The sequence below is a fragment of the Mustela putorius genome, unplaced genomic scaffold (assembly GCF_011764305.1).
Source record: "Mustela putorius furo isolate JIRA1106 unplaced genomic scaffold, ASM1176430v1.1 tig00003949_pilon_pilon_pilon, whole genome shotgun sequence".
Lineage (NCBI taxonomy): Eukaryota > Metazoa > Chordata > Mammalia > Carnivora > Mustelidae > Mustela > Mustela putorius.
Window position 1 is genome coordinate 6,825,691 of NW_025422093.1, and position 19,877 is coordinate 6,845,567.

General features: G+C 40.5%; 1 protein-coding gene across 1 annotated transcript in view; it reads left to right on the top strand.

The window, feature by feature from the left end:
• Positions 1–19,877, top strand: part of ANK3 (ankyrin 3) — a 671,415-nt gene that overhangs the window by 102,917 nt on the left and 548,621 nt on the right. The window contains exon 2 of the mRNA XM_045069902.1: positions 11,663–11,701. Coding sequence (XP_044925837.1) covers positions 11,663–11,701 — 39 coding nt within the window. The remainder of the gene's footprint in view (positions 1–11,662; positions 11,702–19,877) is intronic.

Below are 19,877 nucleotides of genomic sequence, written 5' to 3' on the forward strand. Positions count from 1 at the left end.
CATATACTTAATAAATATGTACCTATTAGACGCTGTGCCGGGTGTTCCAGATACAGTGGTAATAAGACGGAAATAGCTAGCCCTTGTCCTCATTTTTTCCCTCAGAAGAGATTTTAAGGGCACCTGAGAGGCTTTAGTTGGTTAAGCAACTGCCCTCGGCTCAGGTCTTGATCCTGGGGTCCTGGGATCAAGTCAAGCATCAGGCTCCTCCTGCTGTACGGAGAGCCTGCTTCTCCCTCTCTCTGCCTGCCACTCCCCCTGCTTGTGCTCTCTCTCTCTCTCTCTGTCAAATAAATAAAATCAAATCTTAAAAAAATGATTTTAAAAATTAAGGCTCATTTTCTGGTAGTTCAGTTAACTTTCAACTCACTAATTTCCTTAACAGGTCTGTGAAACAAAAATGCTAAATGGATAACATCTGCAGTAGCAAATATTAGCTGAGCACTTACTATGTACTAAGCACTCTATATATTTATTACCTCAGTCCTTACAACCTGTTGGGTAGCTATCCAATTACTGTTACATTATAGATGAGGAACCTGAGGCTTGCCTGCTTTAGAACTTAACACTTTGTGCCCCTGTTTGATGGACTACCACTAGGTAGGGTAAGCTCTGCTACCTTCAGCGGCAGTTCACCATGATCTTGCGTTTTTATTCTAGCCCAGTGATCAAACATAGCTCTTGTCTGTGTTAAAAATCTCAATTCGAGTTGTTACTGCATGATCAGCTGAATGCATGGATCAAGACTGTTAACTCTTGGTAGCAGTAATACTTATCTCTGTTCTTTATGGAGCCTTATTATATTGCCTGAATATCGTTTTGGAAAAAAAGGAATAGGTGATATTAGAAATTTTAAAAAATAGCTACAAGTTGCTAAGAGTAATTGCGCCACTTGGAATTTTCATGATAAATATGTTGAGCCAAGTTCGACAAGTGGACTAAGAATTTTCTCAGCAAGTTGGTTTTTTTTTTTTTTTTTTAAAGATTTTATTTATTTATTTGACAGAGAGAGATCACAAGTAGGCAGAGAGGCAGGCAGAGAGAGAGAGAGAGAGAGGGAAGCAGGTTCCCTGCTGAGCAGAGAGCCCGATGTGGGCCTCGATCCCAAGACCCTGAGATCATGACCTGAGCCGAAGGCAGCGGCTTAACCCACTGAGCCAACCAGGCGCCCAGCAAGTTGGTTGTTGACATGAAGTTTCTCAAACCTGCAGCGAGTCACATGACTTCCAGGAAGGTCTGGAAGCCTGGCTCGTCAGTGGCGAATTGTTGCACTGTTCTCTAAGGCAGTAGTATTATGAATGTTGAGCACTGCCGTTTATTTATTCAAGTATATTTGAAATAATATATTTGGAGACCTATACTTTCTGAGCTTTATAAAATACTTATTTCTTGAAAGTAATGTCCAATTGAGGAGAAAACAATCTGGAATTGTAGTTATCTTTTTTTTTTTTTTAGATTTTATTTATTTATTTGATAGAGATCACAAGTAGGCAGAGAGGCAGGCAGAAGGAGAGGGGGAAGCAGGCTCCCTGCTGAACAGAGAGCCCGATTCCAGGACCCTAGAATCATGATCTGAGCTGAAGGCAGAGACTTTAACCCATGAGCCATCCAGGTGCCCCTGGAATAGTAATTATCTTAATGAATGAGTGCAACAGTATTACTTTAAAAAAATGTTTTACTGTTATAGCCCCTCTCTCCGAAAGGTCTTTAAAGTGCTACAAACTATAGGCCCTTCTTTTGAACATATTGGCAGGTGCATTTGTGAATGTAAGTGAACACACTGCATTGTGTTGCCTTGCAGAGTTGAAGTGGAGAAATATTTGCTCATACTGCTTTTTTTGTATTTTAACCAGTGTTATTTCAGTAGAGTAGATGGGGGGCAGGTTGATAGAATGGCTAAGTGTAGGGCTCTGAAGACAAAACTGGGTTTGAGTGTTACCTTTGCTACATATTAGCTGTGGAATGTTGGGCATTTTAATCTTCTGAGTGTCAGAGTCTTCATCAGGAAAGTGGGTTAAGTAATAATTCCTACCTCACATTATTTAGTGGGATAAACGTATTTTGTGCTGGGTGTATGTATTAGATGCCCTCTAGCTCTAAAAGGCTAATTACGGTTTTATTTATTTTTATTGGAAAAAGTATCAGTTTTCTTTCTTTGTACTTATTGAAAAAGTCACCACTGTATAAAACAGTAAGTGGTCTGGGTAATTAGTATTGTTGCTAAATACAAAAGGGCCACAACAGTGAAGAACTAAATATAACACAGACGGTCGTCTCTGAACAGGCTTCCTTCAAGATGCTGAACTTGATTCTAGCAGTCACCATATAAGAGCTTTGCATTCACACTGAGTTCTTAGTAGCAAATGAAAATTTTTTGGAAACCACAAGTTAATGATATTCTACGGATTATGGAGCCACACAATCGGGGTTCAAATCTAAGCTTACAAAAAGAATTTGGGCAAATTCCTTACTTTCTCTCTTGGTTTCCTTGGTAAAATGAAGATAGTAAAAGCACCTATCTCATAGGGTTGTTAGGTGAGGACAAAATGAGATGATACTTGTTAAGCTTATAGAATAGTATTTGGCACATAGTAAGAACTATATAGGATTAACTCTTTTCATACAGCCATAATGTTGGATATGCATTTTATTTTATTTCATTTGTTTATTTTTTTAAGTAGTCTCCACATCCAGCATGGAGCCCAACATGGGGCTAGAACTCCTGACTCTGAGATCAAGACCTGAGCTGAGATCAAAAAAGTCAGACGCTTATCTGACTAAGCCACCCAGGTGCCCCCTGGATATGCATTTTAAATGATGGATGGACTAATTATTATTGCAGACACTGACTAGCTGGATATATACATCAGAAATATGTTAGACATGGAGAAGTCAGAAATTCAAGATCTCCTTGGAAATAGTCATTATTTAAAAGAAATGGTAAGATTATATGTAGTTATTATAAACACTTTTTTTTTCTTTTTAGCATTTATAGCAATATAATAACCTCCAATCCTGCCTTTATAAACTCAGACATGATTTGACCTATATTTTCCAGATTGTTACCTCAAGAGATTATTCAGTCAAGGAACAAGGAAGAGTTGTGTAGGACAGTCTCAAAGTGATTACCATGAACTTCACAACAGTCTTTTTTTTTTTTTGTAGCAATATAATAACAGTCTTTTTTTTTTTTTAAAGATTTTATTTATTTATTTGACAGAGAGAGAGAGAGCACAAGTAGGCAGAGCAGTAGGCAGAGAGAGAGGGGGAAGCAGGCTCCCACTGAGCAGAGAGTGAGGGGCTCACTCCCAGGACCCTGGGATCATGACCTGAGCTGAAGACAGAGGTTTAACGCACTGAGCCACCCAGGTGCCCCCACAATAGTCTTTTGGGGAACAGTTGCTGAGAAGCGAATCATGATTGCCCTAATAGAAATGATGAAAGTTTAGTAACCAAGGGTTCTAGAGACTGTCAGTTTCAGGAAACGGAGAATTTTGGATTTAACAACAGAAATCCTTGTTTTGAATCTTATTGCTATGACTTACGAACATATAACTCAGGGTAATTCACTTAGTTTTTGCTCGTTAGCTGCTTCTTTTACAAAATAACAATGATAATCTCTACTGTGCGGTTCTCCCAGGATTGTTTTGTAGGCCTGATGCTCTAACATGTGAAGTCACTGGACATGTATGTCATTGAGTGTTCCATTTGTGTTAAGGTCAAGACAAGACAATGTTAGGAACTAAGGTGTTTTGTTTTTCTGTGGAATCATGACTTGGGCTATGTGAAGAGAAAAGGAAAGGGGTATTTTCTATTTAGCCTCTATTTTATAAATTTAGATCTATTCAATTTAAACTGTAATTGATTTAATTTAATGTCAGTTATGTAATTTTATCACTTTTCCTCACAGTGTATGATTTTGACCTGGTTGGCAGAATGGGAACAGAGAGGAGCAGCTTAGGTTGGGGGTGGATTAAAGGAGAGAAGAGGGTGTTGTGAAGGACAAGGGGTCGTGAGTTCAAGTCTGGCATTGGGCTCCATGCTCCCTATGGAGCCTACTTAAAATAATAAAGACTTAATCCTTACGGTGTTCTTAGTATGTGGCAGATAATGTGTGGGTCGTTTTTCTTAAGCTCTTGTTCTGCAGAGAAGGTCTTAGCAAGACTCTCAGACCTCTTCTGGGGTGGGACTAAGGGAAGAGATGGTTGGCCCTGTATGATTCCAAGTACAGAGAGGTTTGGGACAGACAGCATCTGTGGTTCCTGTCAAGAAAAAGAGAGAAATCTGGCCCATTTGGTAGAAATCTGGTAGAACTAGCATAGAGATAGAGTGTGGTCTGGATAATTACATTCTAGGAAAAACCAGGGTCAACTTTGAGGTTTTTTTTGAAACTGCAACTTTCTTCTTACCTGCATTTTCTTTCCTGTCAATTTCCCAACATTTGCTAAAGTTAAATTATCCCAGAGCGGAAAGACATGTATTTATTTGAAATCAGGCCAATAGAAGGAAAACTTGACTTTCTGAAATGCAGTGTGGGTCAGAGGTAGGGGAAAACTTCAGATCAGATCTGAAAACAAAAGCAGACAGGCCAAATCGTATTTATATTGGGCGTTTGCTCTAACAGGCACATTCAGCCCTCATGGGTCTGAGAAGAAGGAAGAGGTCAGGATGTGCTCCTTAAACCCTCTCCTTCCGCTTTGCTTTCTACTACCACCTGCATGTGATCTGCTAAGTCCCAGTCCTCTGCCTTCCAGAGTTTCTGTTTTGCTTCAAAGTCTTACCCTTTTCTACCCTTAGCAAGAGTGATGGAAGTTCTTTGTTTTCTCTGCATAGGCGATAAGGAAGGAGGACTTACAGCCATGTCTCAGGTATCTTCTACTAAATTCTCTTTCTCGGACAAACACTGATGAATGTTGAACTATTTCTGCAGGTAATAACTGATGATCTACACTTCTTTAGCTCAGCTGAGAAATTAGCCATCCTTTCTTATATTAATTTTATAAGAAGATGTTTTATAAGATCTAAATGGATTTATATGGCTAAACTTGGAACAAAACAAATGGCTGTGGGGCACCTTGGTAGCTCAGTTGGTTACGTGTTTGCCTTTGGCTTTGGGTCAGGATCCCAGGGCCCTGGGATAGAGCCCCACATCAGGCTCCCTGCTCAGCGGGGAGCCTGCTTCTCCCTCTACCCCTCCCCCCAGCCCATGCTCTCTTTCATGTTCTCTTCTGCCTTCCCATCTCAAATAAATAAAACCTTTAAAAAACCGCCGGAACACAAATGACTGGTTTGAAGACTGACTGTATTATAGGGTGGCAGCATTGTTGCAGAGGGAGATAAAAATGGAACCAGACAACTTGGGCTTGCATTCAGGGCCCATGTGTTCACTGTATGACTTTGGGTAGCTCATGTTACCTCTTCAAAATTCATTTTCCTCCAGGCACTGGGTGGCTCAGTTGGTTATGCAGCTGCCTTCGCCTAGGTCATGATCCCAAGGTCTTGCAATCGAGCCCCGTGTCAGGCTCCCTGCTCAGCAGAGTCTACTTCGCCCTCTCCCTTCCTTTGCTTGCCGCTCCCCTTGCTTGTGCTGTGTTGCTCTGTCAAATAAGTAAATAAATAAAATCTTTAAGAAAAATTCATTTTCCTCTGTGGATGGAAATAAAAATAATGTCAAAAAACAGTATCGTAAAGGCTTCAGTACTATAAAGTCTTCAGTATTATAAAGATTGGTTTAAACCCATGACCAACATCAAATTCAATGATGAGACTCTAGAATCTTTAGTATTTTAATCCATTAAAAGGCAAGGATATCTACGTTCGCCCTTACTTTTAAACATTGTTTTGGAAGTTTTGGCCTGTGTAATGTGTGTGCTAAAAAAAGCAAGTGAGAGAGAGATGATTGTGGAAAGGTAAGACTATCCTAAGAATAACTGAAATGAAGATTGACGTGGTCCTATGTAAAAACAGACAGGTGGGAAGAGCCAGGGCGGTTTTAATGAAGTAGTTGGAGATGCTTTTCCTGCCGAATGTTACGTGTACTATCAAATTTACCCTGTGAGCACAAGAATAGACAGATGGTAAGAAGACGACAGACAGCCCTGAATCTGGTGTCCAGCCACTGACTTAATGAGCTAAAATGCTATAGTGGGCACTAAACTGTTTTCGGTAAATTGTTGTTTAATCCTTACCACAAAACTGTAAGATGGGTATTATGATACCCCTTTTACAAATAAGGAAACTAAGGTTTAGAGTAGTTTAAAAAAAAAAACTGACCCAGGGGCGCCTGGGTGGCTCAGTCGGTTAAGGGTCTGCCTTCAGCTCAGGTCATGATCCCAGGGTCCTGGGATCGAGCCCCGCATCAGGCTCTCTGCTCAGCAGGGAGCCTGCTTCCTCCTCTCTCTCTCTGCCTGCCTCTCTGCCTACTTGTGATCTCTCTCTGTCAAATAAATAAATAAAATCTTTAAAAAAAAAACCAACAACTGACCCAGGTGCCAAACTGACATTAGAGCAAAGGTTATACCTCAAAGCAATTGCTTTCAAAGTGAATATTACACAAATGAGCCATGAAGGAGTGAATGATTTTAACCAGTGGTGCTGGAGAAAAGGCTGAGGGAGGCGGTTGTCAGGAATCACATTAAGTACTCATCTTACCATACCTCCAAAAATTGTACATGGATCGAAAGGGTAAAAGCTGGTGCAGGGGGGAGGTGGTTGCAGGGCTATTTAATTGCAGTTGGACTGAGGAAGAACTTTCTAAGCATAGAAACTGTGGAAGAAACCACAGAAGAAATGATTGATAAGTTTGCATAAAATTTAAACTTCTGTGCATCAAAAGCCAGTATAAACCAAACCTGAATGCAAATAAGACTAGGAAGGCGAATGAAAATATACAACTAAGATACACAAATGATTAATATCTTTATTGTGCAAAGAGCTCTTACAAATCAATAAAAAAAAACCTCAAATGTCCTAAGTAAAAACGGTCAAAGGCAATAAATAGGAGAATTACCATAAATTTTTTTAATTGCTCAGAAGCACTAATAAGAAAAAATACCTAAAAGTAAAAGTAGATACCATTTTCACTGTGAAGTAAAAAGAATTTTATGAAATTGTTAAGGTGCATTTGAGAAATAGGACCTGATATACACAGCTAATTGTCTTTTTGGTAGGCAGTCCGTAGACATATCTCAGATATATTGCAGTTTTGGTTCCAGATCACCACAATGAAGTAAATATTGCAGTAAAACAAATCATATTAATTTTTTGCTTTCCCAGTGCATATAAAAGTTATGTTTACCCAATACTGCAGTATATTAAGTGTATAGTAGCATTAAGTTAAAAAATATATATACCTTAATTAAAAATTACTTTATTGCTAAAAATGCTAACCGTCATCTGAGCTTTCAGTGAGTTGTAATCTTTTGTGCTGATGGAGGGTCTTGCCTTGTTGTTATGGCTGCTGATCAGCGTGGTGGTTGCTGAAGGTTGGGGTGACGGTGGCAATTTCTTAAGATGACAGTGAAGTTTGCTGCATCGATTGACTCTTCCTTTCATGAACCATTTCTCTGTAGCTGTGATGCTGTTTGACAGCATTTTAACCACAGTAGAACTTCGTTCAGAATTGGATTCTGTGCTCTCTGACACTGTCCCTGCGTTATCAACTAAGTACGTAACATTCTCAGTCCTGTGTTGACATTGCAACCGTCTTCGCAGCATCTCCAGCAGGAATGGATTCCATCTCCAGAAAGCACTTTCTTTGCTCATCCATAAGAAGCAACTCCTCATCCTTGTAAGTTTGGTCATGGTGGGAACAGCCAAGGCGATTTTGATGAAGTAATCGGAGATACTTTTCCTACCGAATGGTATGTGTACTATCAGATTTATCCTGTGAGCACAAGAACGGACAGATGGTAAGAGGAAGACAGACAGCCCTGAATGTGGTCTCCAGCCACTGACTTACTGAGCAGCCCCGCCGTCCCATCTCCAGGCTCCATTTCTAATTCTGGTTCTCTTGCTCTTTCCACCACACCTGCAGTTTCTTCCTCCGTGGAAGTATCGAACCCCTGGAAGTCATCTGTGAGGGTTGGAATCTACTTCTACCAAACTCCTGTGGATGTTGCTGTTTTGTCCTCTTACCATGGATTGTGAATACTCTGAATAGCATCTAGAGTGGGGAGTCTTTTCTGGACGGTTTTGTGCTGATTTTGCCCAGATCAGAAGAATCCCCATCTATGGCCCCAATAGCCTTATGAAGTGTCTTTCTTTTTTTAAAGATGTCATTTATTTATTTTGAGAGAGAGTGAGTGAGTGTGTGCATGGCTGGGGGGAGGGGCAGCGGGAGAGGGAGAAGCAGGCTCCCCGCTGAGCAAGGAGCCCCATTGCGGGCTCAATCTCAGGACCCTGGGATCCTGACCTGAGCCGAAGGCAGACCCTTCACTGACTGAGCCACGCAGGCGCCCCATGAAATCAATTTCTTAAATAATGAGACTTGAAAATCAGAATTACACTTTGATCCATGGACTGCAGAATGGATGGTGTGTTAGCCACTGAAAAACATTAATCTTGTTATGCATCTCAGCAGAGCTCTTGGGTGACCAGGTACATGGTAAGTGAGCAGTAATATTTTGAACGGAACCTTTTACCTTTTTTCTGAGCAGTAGGTCTCAGCAGTGGGCTTAAAATATTCAGTAAACCGTGTTGTAAACAAACGTGCTGTCCTTCAGGCTTTGTTGTTGCACTTTCAGAGCCTATGCAGAGAAGACTGAGTGTAATTCTGAAGGGCCCTGGGATTTTCAGAATGAAGAGTCAGTGAGCATTGGCTTCAACTTGAAGTCACCAGCTGTGTTAGGCTCTAACAGGAGAGTCAGCCTGTTGTGGAAGCTTTGAATCCAGACATTGCCTTCTGCGTGGCTATGAAAGTCCTAGATGACGTCTTCTTCCACTAGAAGGCTGTTGTTTGTCTGCCGTGCAAATCTCTTGTGGAGTGTGGCCACCTGCATTGTTGTCTTAGCAAGATCTCCTGGATGACTTGCTATCGCTTCTGTATTACCACCTGCTGTGTCCCCTTGTGTTTGTATGTTCTGGAGACGGCTTGTTCCCTTGAAGCTCATGAATCAACCTCTGCCGGCTTCAGACTTTTCTTGGGCAGCTTCCTCACCTCCCTCAGCCATCATGGAACTGAAGAGAGTCAGGGTCTGGCTCTGGATTAGGCTTTGGTGTAAGGGGATGTTTTGACTGGTTTGATCTATCAGACCACTGAGATTTTTTCTGTATCAGCAATAAGTCTGTTTCCCTTTCTTATCATTCGTGTGTTCACTTGAGTAGTACTTTAAATTTCCTTCAAGAACTTTTCCTTTGCATTCACAACGCGCTATAGGAAGCCTAGTTTTCAGCCCATTTCAGCTTTTGACATGGCTTCCTGGCTAACCTCTGTCATTTCTTGGTTTGGATTTAAAGTGAGAGGCCTGTGATTCTTCCTTTCACTTGAACAGTTAGGGGAATTTTAGGGTTATTAATTGTCATAATATCAGTATTGTTGGAACTTAAAGGAGTAGGGAGGCTTGAGGAGAGGGAGAGAGATGGAGGCACCAGGGGGTCAGGGGAGGCTCCTTCGTGGAGCAGTCAGAACATTTCTCAATTAGGTTACTGTCTTTGTTTGGGCAGAGTTCACGGTGCCCCCATATTACTGATCACAAATCACTATGGCAAATATAATAATAATAATGAAAAAGTTTGAAATAGTATAACGATTATAAAGGTGCGATGCCAAGTCCCAAATGGGCAAATGCTGTTGGAAGCATGTTGGAAAAAGGTTGCCACAAACCTTCAACTTGTAAACAAAACAAAAAAAACCCAAAACCACCACCACAACAACAAAAAACAGTATCTGCAAGACACAATAAACTATAGTGTGCCAGTATTGATTTTTGTTCTTTCGGTGGGCAAACTATGGACACGTTCCATGGAAAAAGCTTATGCCGTTTCTTCAGAAATTCCATTTTGGTGAATTTCACTTAAGGAAACTAGCAGATACAATAAGATTTTTGTGCAAGGATAGTATTGTATTGTTAGATGGACTAGATAAATAGAAAAATGGCACACCTTAAATAAATATTAAGAAACGTTTGAACAAATGGTGTCATGCCAATGTGAAAATTAGGATGTAACTGTGAGGACTGAGTTTCGAAGACACTCCAAGGTAAAAATGTTTCACTGCTAAGGGAATTTGTGTATAATCCTAATCTTGTTTAGAAGACCCTGTGCATATGTCTGTGTATATTGAAAGGGAACGGCAAAAGATATCAATTCTGTGCAAAGTGGTGTGATCATGATTGGTTTTTATTTTCTGTATTTTGCATATTTTCTATTATAAATGCATAGTGCTTTTATGATTATAAAAAGTTATTGAGGTCACTGTTTTAGAAGTTGTGAAGATTAAATATGGAAATATGGCTGGGAATAAAGTAAGGTTTTAGAAATGTGAATTTCCCACTTTCCTTTATTGGAACCTCAGGAATGTTAGATTTCAGGTTTAATTCTTTATGATTTGATTCGAATTTTAAAAAATTGGTAAGAGTGGGGCACCTGGGTGGCTCAGTGGGTTAAGCCTCTGCCTTTGGCTCAGGTCATGATCTCAGGGTTCTGGGATGAGCCCCGCATCGCATCGGGCTCTCTGCTCAGCAGGGAGCCTGCTTCCTCCTCTCTCTCTGCCTGCCTCTCTGCCTACTTGTGATCTCTATCTGTCAAATAAATAAAAAAAACCTTCCTTGTCATGGAACTTGAGAGGTCAAAAAAAAAAATTGGTAAGACTAATTCCTGTGACATCAATTTGTCTAGCTTTTGGTAGCATTAACTGATACGTAAGCCTTATTATAGCTAAAGATACAAAGTACAATGTTCCTTTCCTCACATTCTATATATTTAATCTTTGATACCAGTTGGAATAATTTGCATCTTGCACATGTTACTGTATCCTAACAGGAAATGAGCTAAATGCATTTTCTCCTGACAGAAATGAAGTTAGCATTTTGTACAAGCAAACGTCAGCCTTGTGCTTGGTCTTGGTGTGCCTGCCCTCACAGTAGGTCTGTAGTTTTCTCTTTTGAGGCTGGAAGAGTTTGAGAGGAACCACGTCATCTCTTGTAGAATCTGGCGTTTGGCTTTTATCTGCTTTGTTATTCTGGCCTTTGGTAAACAATATTTGGGAAATGAAGTTTGAGAGAGAACATTGGTTTCTCATAATAGCTGTGAAGAGAAATGGTAGGAGAAAGTGTTTTTCCTGTGCCAACATTTTCACACAGGAAAGACTGTTTTCACAGTATATTTGTTACCCCATTGAAATTGTATCTCATGGGCATATTCCTTTCCAGTTCAGGTTCACACTTTTTATGTATTTGACACAACTTTATTTTTATAAAAATGTTATTCAGATTATTGGTGCCTTTGACTTGGTGTGCTTTTCTTTATGGCATTAGTTGTATGAACATTTCCCGCATGTTCCTTTGTTCTCTATGGCCCATTACATTTCCTTTGTTTTACTTTGTGTACCTTTTAAGGCACTTCCTGAGTTTTTAAGTCCATTCATAATAATCATTTGTAAACTATTGTCACAGTAAATATGAAATTCTTTCATGTTTGCTGAAATTCATTTCTTTGTTTCTAGGGTGACTATGGATTCCATTATTCACGGAGCTCCAGAAAGGTAAAAAAAAATTGACACTGAAGACCATATATCTATATCTATAGATATCTATATATCTATATCTATATCTATATCTATATCTATATTTTTTATTTTCCTTCTTTGTTATAATTATAAACATGGACTTAAGTGAATTATATATCAGATGCTATTTTTTAACCTTTTAAAATTTTAAATTAGAGAACATTTTGAAAGCTTTTATGGTTTTGCCTCGTGGGGCCACCTGGTCGCCTGGCCGCGTGCTGATGGTAGAATGGTACCTTGGGGGTGTTAATTGTGTGCCACATCTGGTCCTCAGCTGTGCAGTTGGAGATTTGCTTTTATGGCATCCAAGAGTGACCCTGTCCCCTGGAGACTGATGCAATGTCACTTTCTCCATTTATAATGCCATGAAAACCAAATGCTTGGCTCAGTTCTGTAGCACATTCTCCGTCTGAAAAGACTGAGTGGACGTTTAATTATGATCAAATGCTTCTTGATCTGGAATTAGGAGAGCCTGTTTGATGATTATAATAGTGGAAGTCTTTTAGCTGTGATAACCTAGTGCCTCCGTCTGACCTTGAGGGGAGCTCTGCTCAGTAGGCCCCGCAGGCTGCCTTTTTTTCTCCTTCCTCTGTACAGTGACGGGCAAATGCTACAACTCTCTCCCTGTCCTCTCCCCATCTTCCTGCAGTTCCCAGCCCTCATCTTTCCATATGCTTAATAGCCACTGTCTTCCAGCTTTTAGTCTGGGAAGTATCTGTTCTTTGCAACAGCCAGACTGAAGGAAGGGTTAGGATAGGCATTTGAACGTCAACCCGACTTGGCTCCATGCGCTTGGGCAGTATACGGCATCGCTCTGTGCTTCGATTTCCTCACCTGAAAATAGGTTAGTAATGGCCCTTCTCTCATAGGTTTGTGGGGAGAGAAAACATTTTACTTGGTGACATAATAAGAGCTTGAAAAAAGGTCAAATGAGGAGCACCTGGGTGGCTCAGTCAGTTACGTGACTGCCTTTGGCTCAGGTCATGATGCCAAGGGTCCTGGGATCGAGTCACCCTTTGGGCTCCCTGCTCAGTGGGGAGCCTGCTTCTCCCTCTCTCTCTCTGCCTACTGCTCTGTCTACTTGTGCTCTCTATCTCTCTGTCAAAGAAATAAATAAAATTTGAAAAAAAAATAAAAGTACTTTAAAAAAAAAGGTCAAATGATACAATTCATGTTATTATGGCTTATTGTTTTTCCTAAGGTGACTTTTGTTCCTTTATGTATAGATTTTATTAGGGTGGGTTATGCATAATTGCCATTTGGAATGTCAGAAATTGTCTAATACCAGCTACTTTATGTGGCTAAACAATTATAACTTTCTCCCATCTATGGAACCTTTAGTTATTTTACTGTTCTAACATGTCATTACCCTTATCCTTTGAAATGCAGATACACTTGGATCATCTTCTTAAATGATGTTTTTTTTTTTTTGTTGTTGTTGTTATGCAGTGAAATGGTAGAATAATACTGATTTTTTGTCACGAACTACTCATAAAAATGATAATGTAGTCTTTTGAGATTTTCACATTGGTTTGGTAGGCGTTTCTCATCATATCATCAGCTCGGCAGGATTTCGTAATGTTGCCAGTAAGTGTTATTTGTGTCACTGGTAACAAATGAAAACAAAATTCATTGGAATCCTATTGATAATTCCTTCTTACCTGTATTATGTCTCACCTCTTAAAGAAAGTTTGTATTTTTCAGGTATATTTTCTTTTCCAATAATTTTGAGGGGCAAAAGTATGACTATCTTTGTTTTCTAAAGTTAAAAAATAGAATCATATGTTGAATAATTGGACCAAGATTTAGTTAGTAATCTAGTTAGTTGAGCAGAGGTCTTCATAATTTCAAAGCTAAGATGGGATTTTTCTAGCTCTCACCCCAAATTCTCAATTTATATAGTTGGGTAAATAAAAATCTTAAGAGGGGTGCCTGGGTGGCTCAGTGGGTTAAGCCTCTGCCTTCGGCTCAGGTCATGATCCCAGGGTGCTGGGATCAAGTCCCACATCGGGCTCTCTGCTCGGTGGGGAGCCTGCTTCCTCCCCTCTCTCTCTGCCTGCCTCTCTGCCTACTTGTAATCTCTGTTTGTCAAATAAATAAATAAAATCTTTAAAAAAAAAATACATGTTGTCGTATTTCGACATTGAAATGTTTTAGTTTTTTTTTTTTTTTGAAACTTATACGAGAATGAAACAACCATTCATGTGTAAATTTAGGACTTTGTTATTCTGTCTTATCTATTTGTGCACAAACCAACCTCCTTTACCAAGCCTTTATCCGTTTAAACACCTTCCAGAATGTGCTTATGCTACCTTCTGTAGCAGGGTTTTATATGGAGCTTAAATACTGTCTTTCCTGAAGTTTTGACTTTGTACCATGACATCAGAAGTCTTGAGGCACTGGCATTGCCAGGCTGAAATGATTTCCCTAAAGGCTCCAATGCCACAGGAATTCAGTTAGGTAAGTGAGTAAAACTGATTGGGGGCAAAAAGAGCCTGGGAGTTGTTGCATTTTTTTTACCCAGAATGAAAGGTTTCTTCTGATTTACATTTTTGGTATCTTGGGAGTGCCTCATGGCCTCTTTTCAGTTTGGATATAAACTCAACTGCCTTGGCTCGTTGGAACCCTCACTGGCCCATCAGCTTAGTTTGCCTCCTTTCTCTCCTGTCACAGTTTCAAAGAACATACCAGAAGTCAGAGATCTGAACTTTAAAGAGATCCCTCGCTACTTGGCACCCACTCCAGCTCCTCTGTCTCCAGTCAGTTAATGGTCCAACCCACTTTGCCAGCAAGGGGATGTCTGGGGCCTCAGGAGGGAACACAGAATCCTTCTTCTGAATTTTTGTGATTGATTCCTCTCACCCACTTAAAATATTAAAGATATTTAAGATTGAGGAGATAATGACTTCATCATGCGCTAGTTGAAGGGTGGCTTGGAAGAATTCTGAGTTTAATGAGAAGAGCATCAGTACAAGTGAAAGGAAACCCATTTTTTAAATTCTGGTATCTGATTCTTTCTTTGTTTTCCTCCACCACTTTGATTATGTGTTTTTTATAGAATGTGAATTGAATGGGCAGCATTTAAAGAAAGCAAGGTCACTTTTTCAATATCGTACACTGAAGACTTGCCTAGACAAGCCTTTGATTTAGATGTTTGTAAGAGTGACTTGACATCTGGAGATAGGTGTGCTGTCAGAACGTTCGATTTACTTCATAGAGGAGCTGAAGGAAAGCACAAGCCTCTCTGATAGAATTCTTTTGTCTTTGAACTCTGGAATATGAGTAATCAGGAACAATGCCGCATTGTGTCAGGCAAAGTCTGAATCCCGATGACACAATTCTAAGATCTCTCAGAATTGACTCATGCCCAGTTTAAGGGTGTGGGTTACCACGAGGCTGACTAAAAATACTTGGATGTTTGCTGTGCCTTGCCAAAGTTTGTTTTCTTTCTGCCTTCAGAATAAATCAGCGCTGCCACAGTGCAGGCACGATGCTGCCCTGAAGGGCTTTACGTGAGGAGACTGGCTTATATCAGAGTCAGATGTGAGAGTGTGCTGGCCTCATGGTCTGTCGCTTCCCTTAGCCTCAGGACTGATCTGACGACACGCTTTCCTCTCTGCTCCCTCAAGTGGGCCGCTTTTAGAAGGCGTGTGGTCTGTAGGAAGAGAAGACTCCCATTTTCATTTGGGAATATCAGTCCTTAAACACATTTCCTTGGCATTCAAGGAAGACGTGTTTGCTTTGATTTCTGTTCTAAAGGGAATAATGTTATTGCGGGCCCTTTAAAACGTGTGTTAGGGGACGCCTGGGTGGCTCAGTGGATTAAGACGCTGCCTTCGGCTCAGGTCATGATCCCAGCGTCCTGGGATCAAGTCCCGCATCGGGCTCCTTGCTCGGCAGGGAGCCTGCTTCTCCCTCTGCCTCTGCCTGCCATTCTGTCTGCCTGTACTCACTCTCCACCCCCCCTCTCTGATAAATAAATAAAATCTTAAAAAAAAAAAAAAACGTGTGTTAGGAATGCAAGTAAGAGCGTGTGAGACAGTTGGGGGGTGTGGATCGGGAAGATTAAAGAATATCACTTATTCAGAGTATTTACGGAAGTATACAGTTTCCATATATTAGAAATCATCTTACGATGACAAGTTATTGGTTCACTCATGTATAGTTGTCACATACAAGTAGGACCCAGTTTGAACCCATGAGCTTAGAATCCTGGCTCAGCAGAGCAAAAGATTCATAACCAAATATTGTGAATGTCATGTTCTCAGAAAATGCTACTCTCGTCCTACTCAAGAGAAAATATAATTTTTCAATTTTTCTTCTGTTTTTCAGTACGAGTACAAAGTTGTTTAGAATCTCAGAAATGAAGTCTGATATCACAGTGTTTTCTCCCAGGCATCTGATTGTGGTCTGTTTATTGTTTAACATCTTCTTTTAGAAATTGCCTCTCCATGTCGTTGGGCAATATTTTATAAGGGTATTCATATTTTTCTCATCAATTTATGAAAGTTTTTTATGTATTAATATTATTAGTCCTTTAGCTTTATTTCAAGGGCAAATATTTTTATAGAGTTCTTTTGACTTTTATTTTTCTTATGTTTAGCTTGCAGAGTTTAATGTAAAAATTTAGCAGACATATTTATTTGGCAACTATGGTGGAACTCTTATTTGTAGAATTGTTTTTCAAATATGGTAATTTTTAGAAAACATGCTTGGATACAGTTTCAGATTGTATTTTTGATCTGAAAACCAAAAATCAAAAAGTGGTAAATTTGGCTGAAAAGGTAGGCGAGAGTCACTTTGGGGGCTTTGAATTTTCAGCTAAGGAGATCATTCTGGTATAGATGTGCTTCATATTAAGTTGGATACGATTGTGGGTCACAGTATGATAAGGAATCAGTGTATATGAGTCTCCTTTGAGGCAGGTGGAGGAGATGCCATGTGGTGGGACACTGTCATATTATTTCACTGTGGTGTTTTTTGTTTGTTTTAAAAAAATTTTTTTTTTTAAATTTATTTGACAGAGATCACAAGTAGGCAGAGAGGCAGGCAGAGAGAGGAAGGGAAGCAGGTTCCCTGCTGAGCAGAGAGCCTGATGCGGGGCTCGATCCCAGCACCCTGTGATCATGACCTGAGCCGAAAGCAGAGGCTTTATTTAATCCACTGAGCCATCCAGGCACCCCTGTTTGTTTTTTTAAATATTTTTATTTATTTATTTGAGAGAGAGAGTGAGAGAGAGCATGAGAGGGGAGAAGGTCAGAGGGAGACGCAGACTCCCTGTGGAGCTGGGAGCCCGATGTGGGACTCAATCCCGGGATTTTGGGATCACGACCCGAGCCGAAGACAGCTGCTCAACCAACTGAGCCACCCAGGTGCCCCTGTTTTTTGTTTGTTTTTTAAAACTCTCTTGGAATTCCCCTTTGTGACAGACTTTGTTTTTTTTTTTTTTATGGATTTATTCGTATCACATCCAAATCTATGATCACATCTGAAAAGGTTTCATGTATGAACATGTCTTCACGGAGTCTCTAGAACTCACATTAGTATCCTGGAATTCTAAGGTAAATTCTTGCTCTACGGCTCTCTTCTTCTTCTTTTTTTTTTTTAAAAGATATTATTTATTTCAGTCTCAAGTAGGTAGAGAGGCAGGCAGAGAGAAAGAGAGGAGGAGGAAGCAGGCTCCCCACTGAGCAGAGAGCCCGATGCAGGGCTTGATCCCAGGACCCTGAGATCATGACCTGCGCCGAAGGCAGAGGTTTAACCCACTGAGCCATCCAGGTGCCCCAGCTTTCTTCTTGATATTGAAAGATGTGGCCCTAACTTGACTAATGCTAGAGTTCCTGTTCACGAGCCACCTCTTTCTGGAGGACAGAAGACCTCGTGGTTGGTGTCTGGCAGACCTGCTAGTTAGGAATTGTGAACAAGATGCTTGACTTGTATTCCTCAACTTTCTCATTTCTGACGGGCAGTAGCAGCAAGTGTGTACCTCATAGAGTTTTTATGAAAAGGAAATGAGAATGCGCCATTCCCCCAAATTCCTGCTACATTATACATGTTTGAGAGATGTTTAATGTCCCCATCAGCAGCAGGCAGATGCCCTTTCTTTCCTTTTCCTCAGCTCGTGATACTATCTTCTACGGAGTAGGAGCCTATCTTCTACGGAGTAGGTTCAGAGGGAATGAGGCTAAAACCCAGAAAATTGTGAGGACTAGACATTTTAATAGTGTAGTAATAAAGCAGTAGGCAAGAGATTGGTGATGGGGCTAGGAAATGATGCTTTAAAATCTAATGGCAAGATGATCCCGGTTTCTTCCTGTGGATACTGCCCTGGCGGCCCACGTCTCACCCCCTCCGTGCCCATTTGTGATACTCTAGAAGTTGGATCAAAATAGATGGACAGGATTTGACAATGTTCGTCTTGTTTTGGCCTTTGATGGTGTATGTTGATCTATCTAATCTGTGTGTTGTCACTAAATATATGTCTATAGATGTTATTGTATGTGGCATGAATGTGTAGACAAGTGTACATACGTGCCCACATATACACACTCTTTGTATAATATATATATAACATGATGTAAGTGAGAGCTCGAAAAAGTCTCCATAATTCCAGTTCCCTGCTGAGCCTCTCGTTAGGAGTTACTCTGCTAATTCATCCCAGGGGGAAGACCTGGGGAGGAGCTTCAGTGTGCTAAATACTGTTTACTCTAAGCTACAATGATGGGTTTCTTTCTTCTCAATGGAGCGTAATGGGTACCCCACTGCTCAGTCTGTAGCTCCCAACTCGAGAGGTTATTGGAATACAAAGTGATTCTGTCTCAGGCCAGAGAGAAAGAAAGATAGACATGTATTTTTCTTAGTTTCACAGAAGAGAAAAAGACTTCCTGATGTAGCTGACTGTGGTTTGTCTTTTTTTTTTTTTTAAATAAAGTTTGTTTTCTTAAGATTTTATTTATTTATTTGACAGAGGGATAGAGAGCACAAGTAAGCAGAGCGGCAGGCAGAGGGAGAGAGAAGCAGCCTCTCTGCTGAGCAGGAACCCCAATGCGGGGCTCGATCCCAGGACTCTGGAATCATGACCTGAGCTGAAGGCAGCTACTTAACCAGCAGAGTCTCCCAGGCGCCTCTCTGGTTTTTGTTTTGAGCCTATAGCCACTCTGCTGATAATCACTTCAAATAGTGCAGTAAAGGGGAAGGAGCTCACATTTATTGAATGGCCATTATGTGCTATATGATTTTAACTCATTTGATTCTCCAAGGACTCTGTGAGGCCAGTTGGATTTCCCCCAATTTATAGATGGGAAACTGCAGCTCAAAGCAGTTGGTAAACAGAGTTCTGATCTGAACCCAGGTGCAATTGATCCCCCAAATCATGCTCTTTCCAGGGCTATTCAGTCTGCTGCTACATTCCTTTATGAATAAGGGAGACTGGAAAAATTGTTCAGAGATTTCCCCGTTTCTAGTGTTGACCCTGGCCGTGCACACCCAGGAGAACAGCAGGTAGCTGCTTGCTGGCAGGAATAACCCTGGAAGGCAAGTTTCCTTCTCAGCCAAGAGTCCTCCGTCTCTCTGCCCTCTGCCTTGGGGTACTGCCTTGGTCTTCTCTGTTTATCTTGGCTTTCTGACTTTTAACCTGCCTCCCACCTCCCAAAATGTTAACATTTGCTAGATTTGCTTTGTGACTAGTAAAGCCATATTGGTGACAGTTATTTATTTCACTTATTTATTTCAACTCGGATCCAGTGTTTTGAATATCCAGCTATAATTTGACGCATGTATAACCTCCTGAGAAAAGAGGCAGCAGTTAAGATGTCAGCCCTGTCAGGATTCCTAAGCGCTCTGCTGATAGGTACTTGGAAATGATATAGATAGGACATATGCTAAAACCTTCTGGCGTGTAAATATGTTGCTCTTTAGCAGAAAGTTTCCAGGATTCGATAGGCAGCCTTTTGCAATGATTTGGGTATTCTGGGCTGGATTCAGCCTTTCGTAGATTTTTTTTTTCTTTTTTTTATATTAGAAAGGGAGGAAGTGTGTGGTAGAAGGAAAAGTAGGTAAGCTTAAGAGTCTGATGGGTGCAGGCTTTTTTCTTTTTTTTTAAGTGTCCAGTTAGCATATAGTACATCATTAGTTTTTGATGTTGTGTTCAACA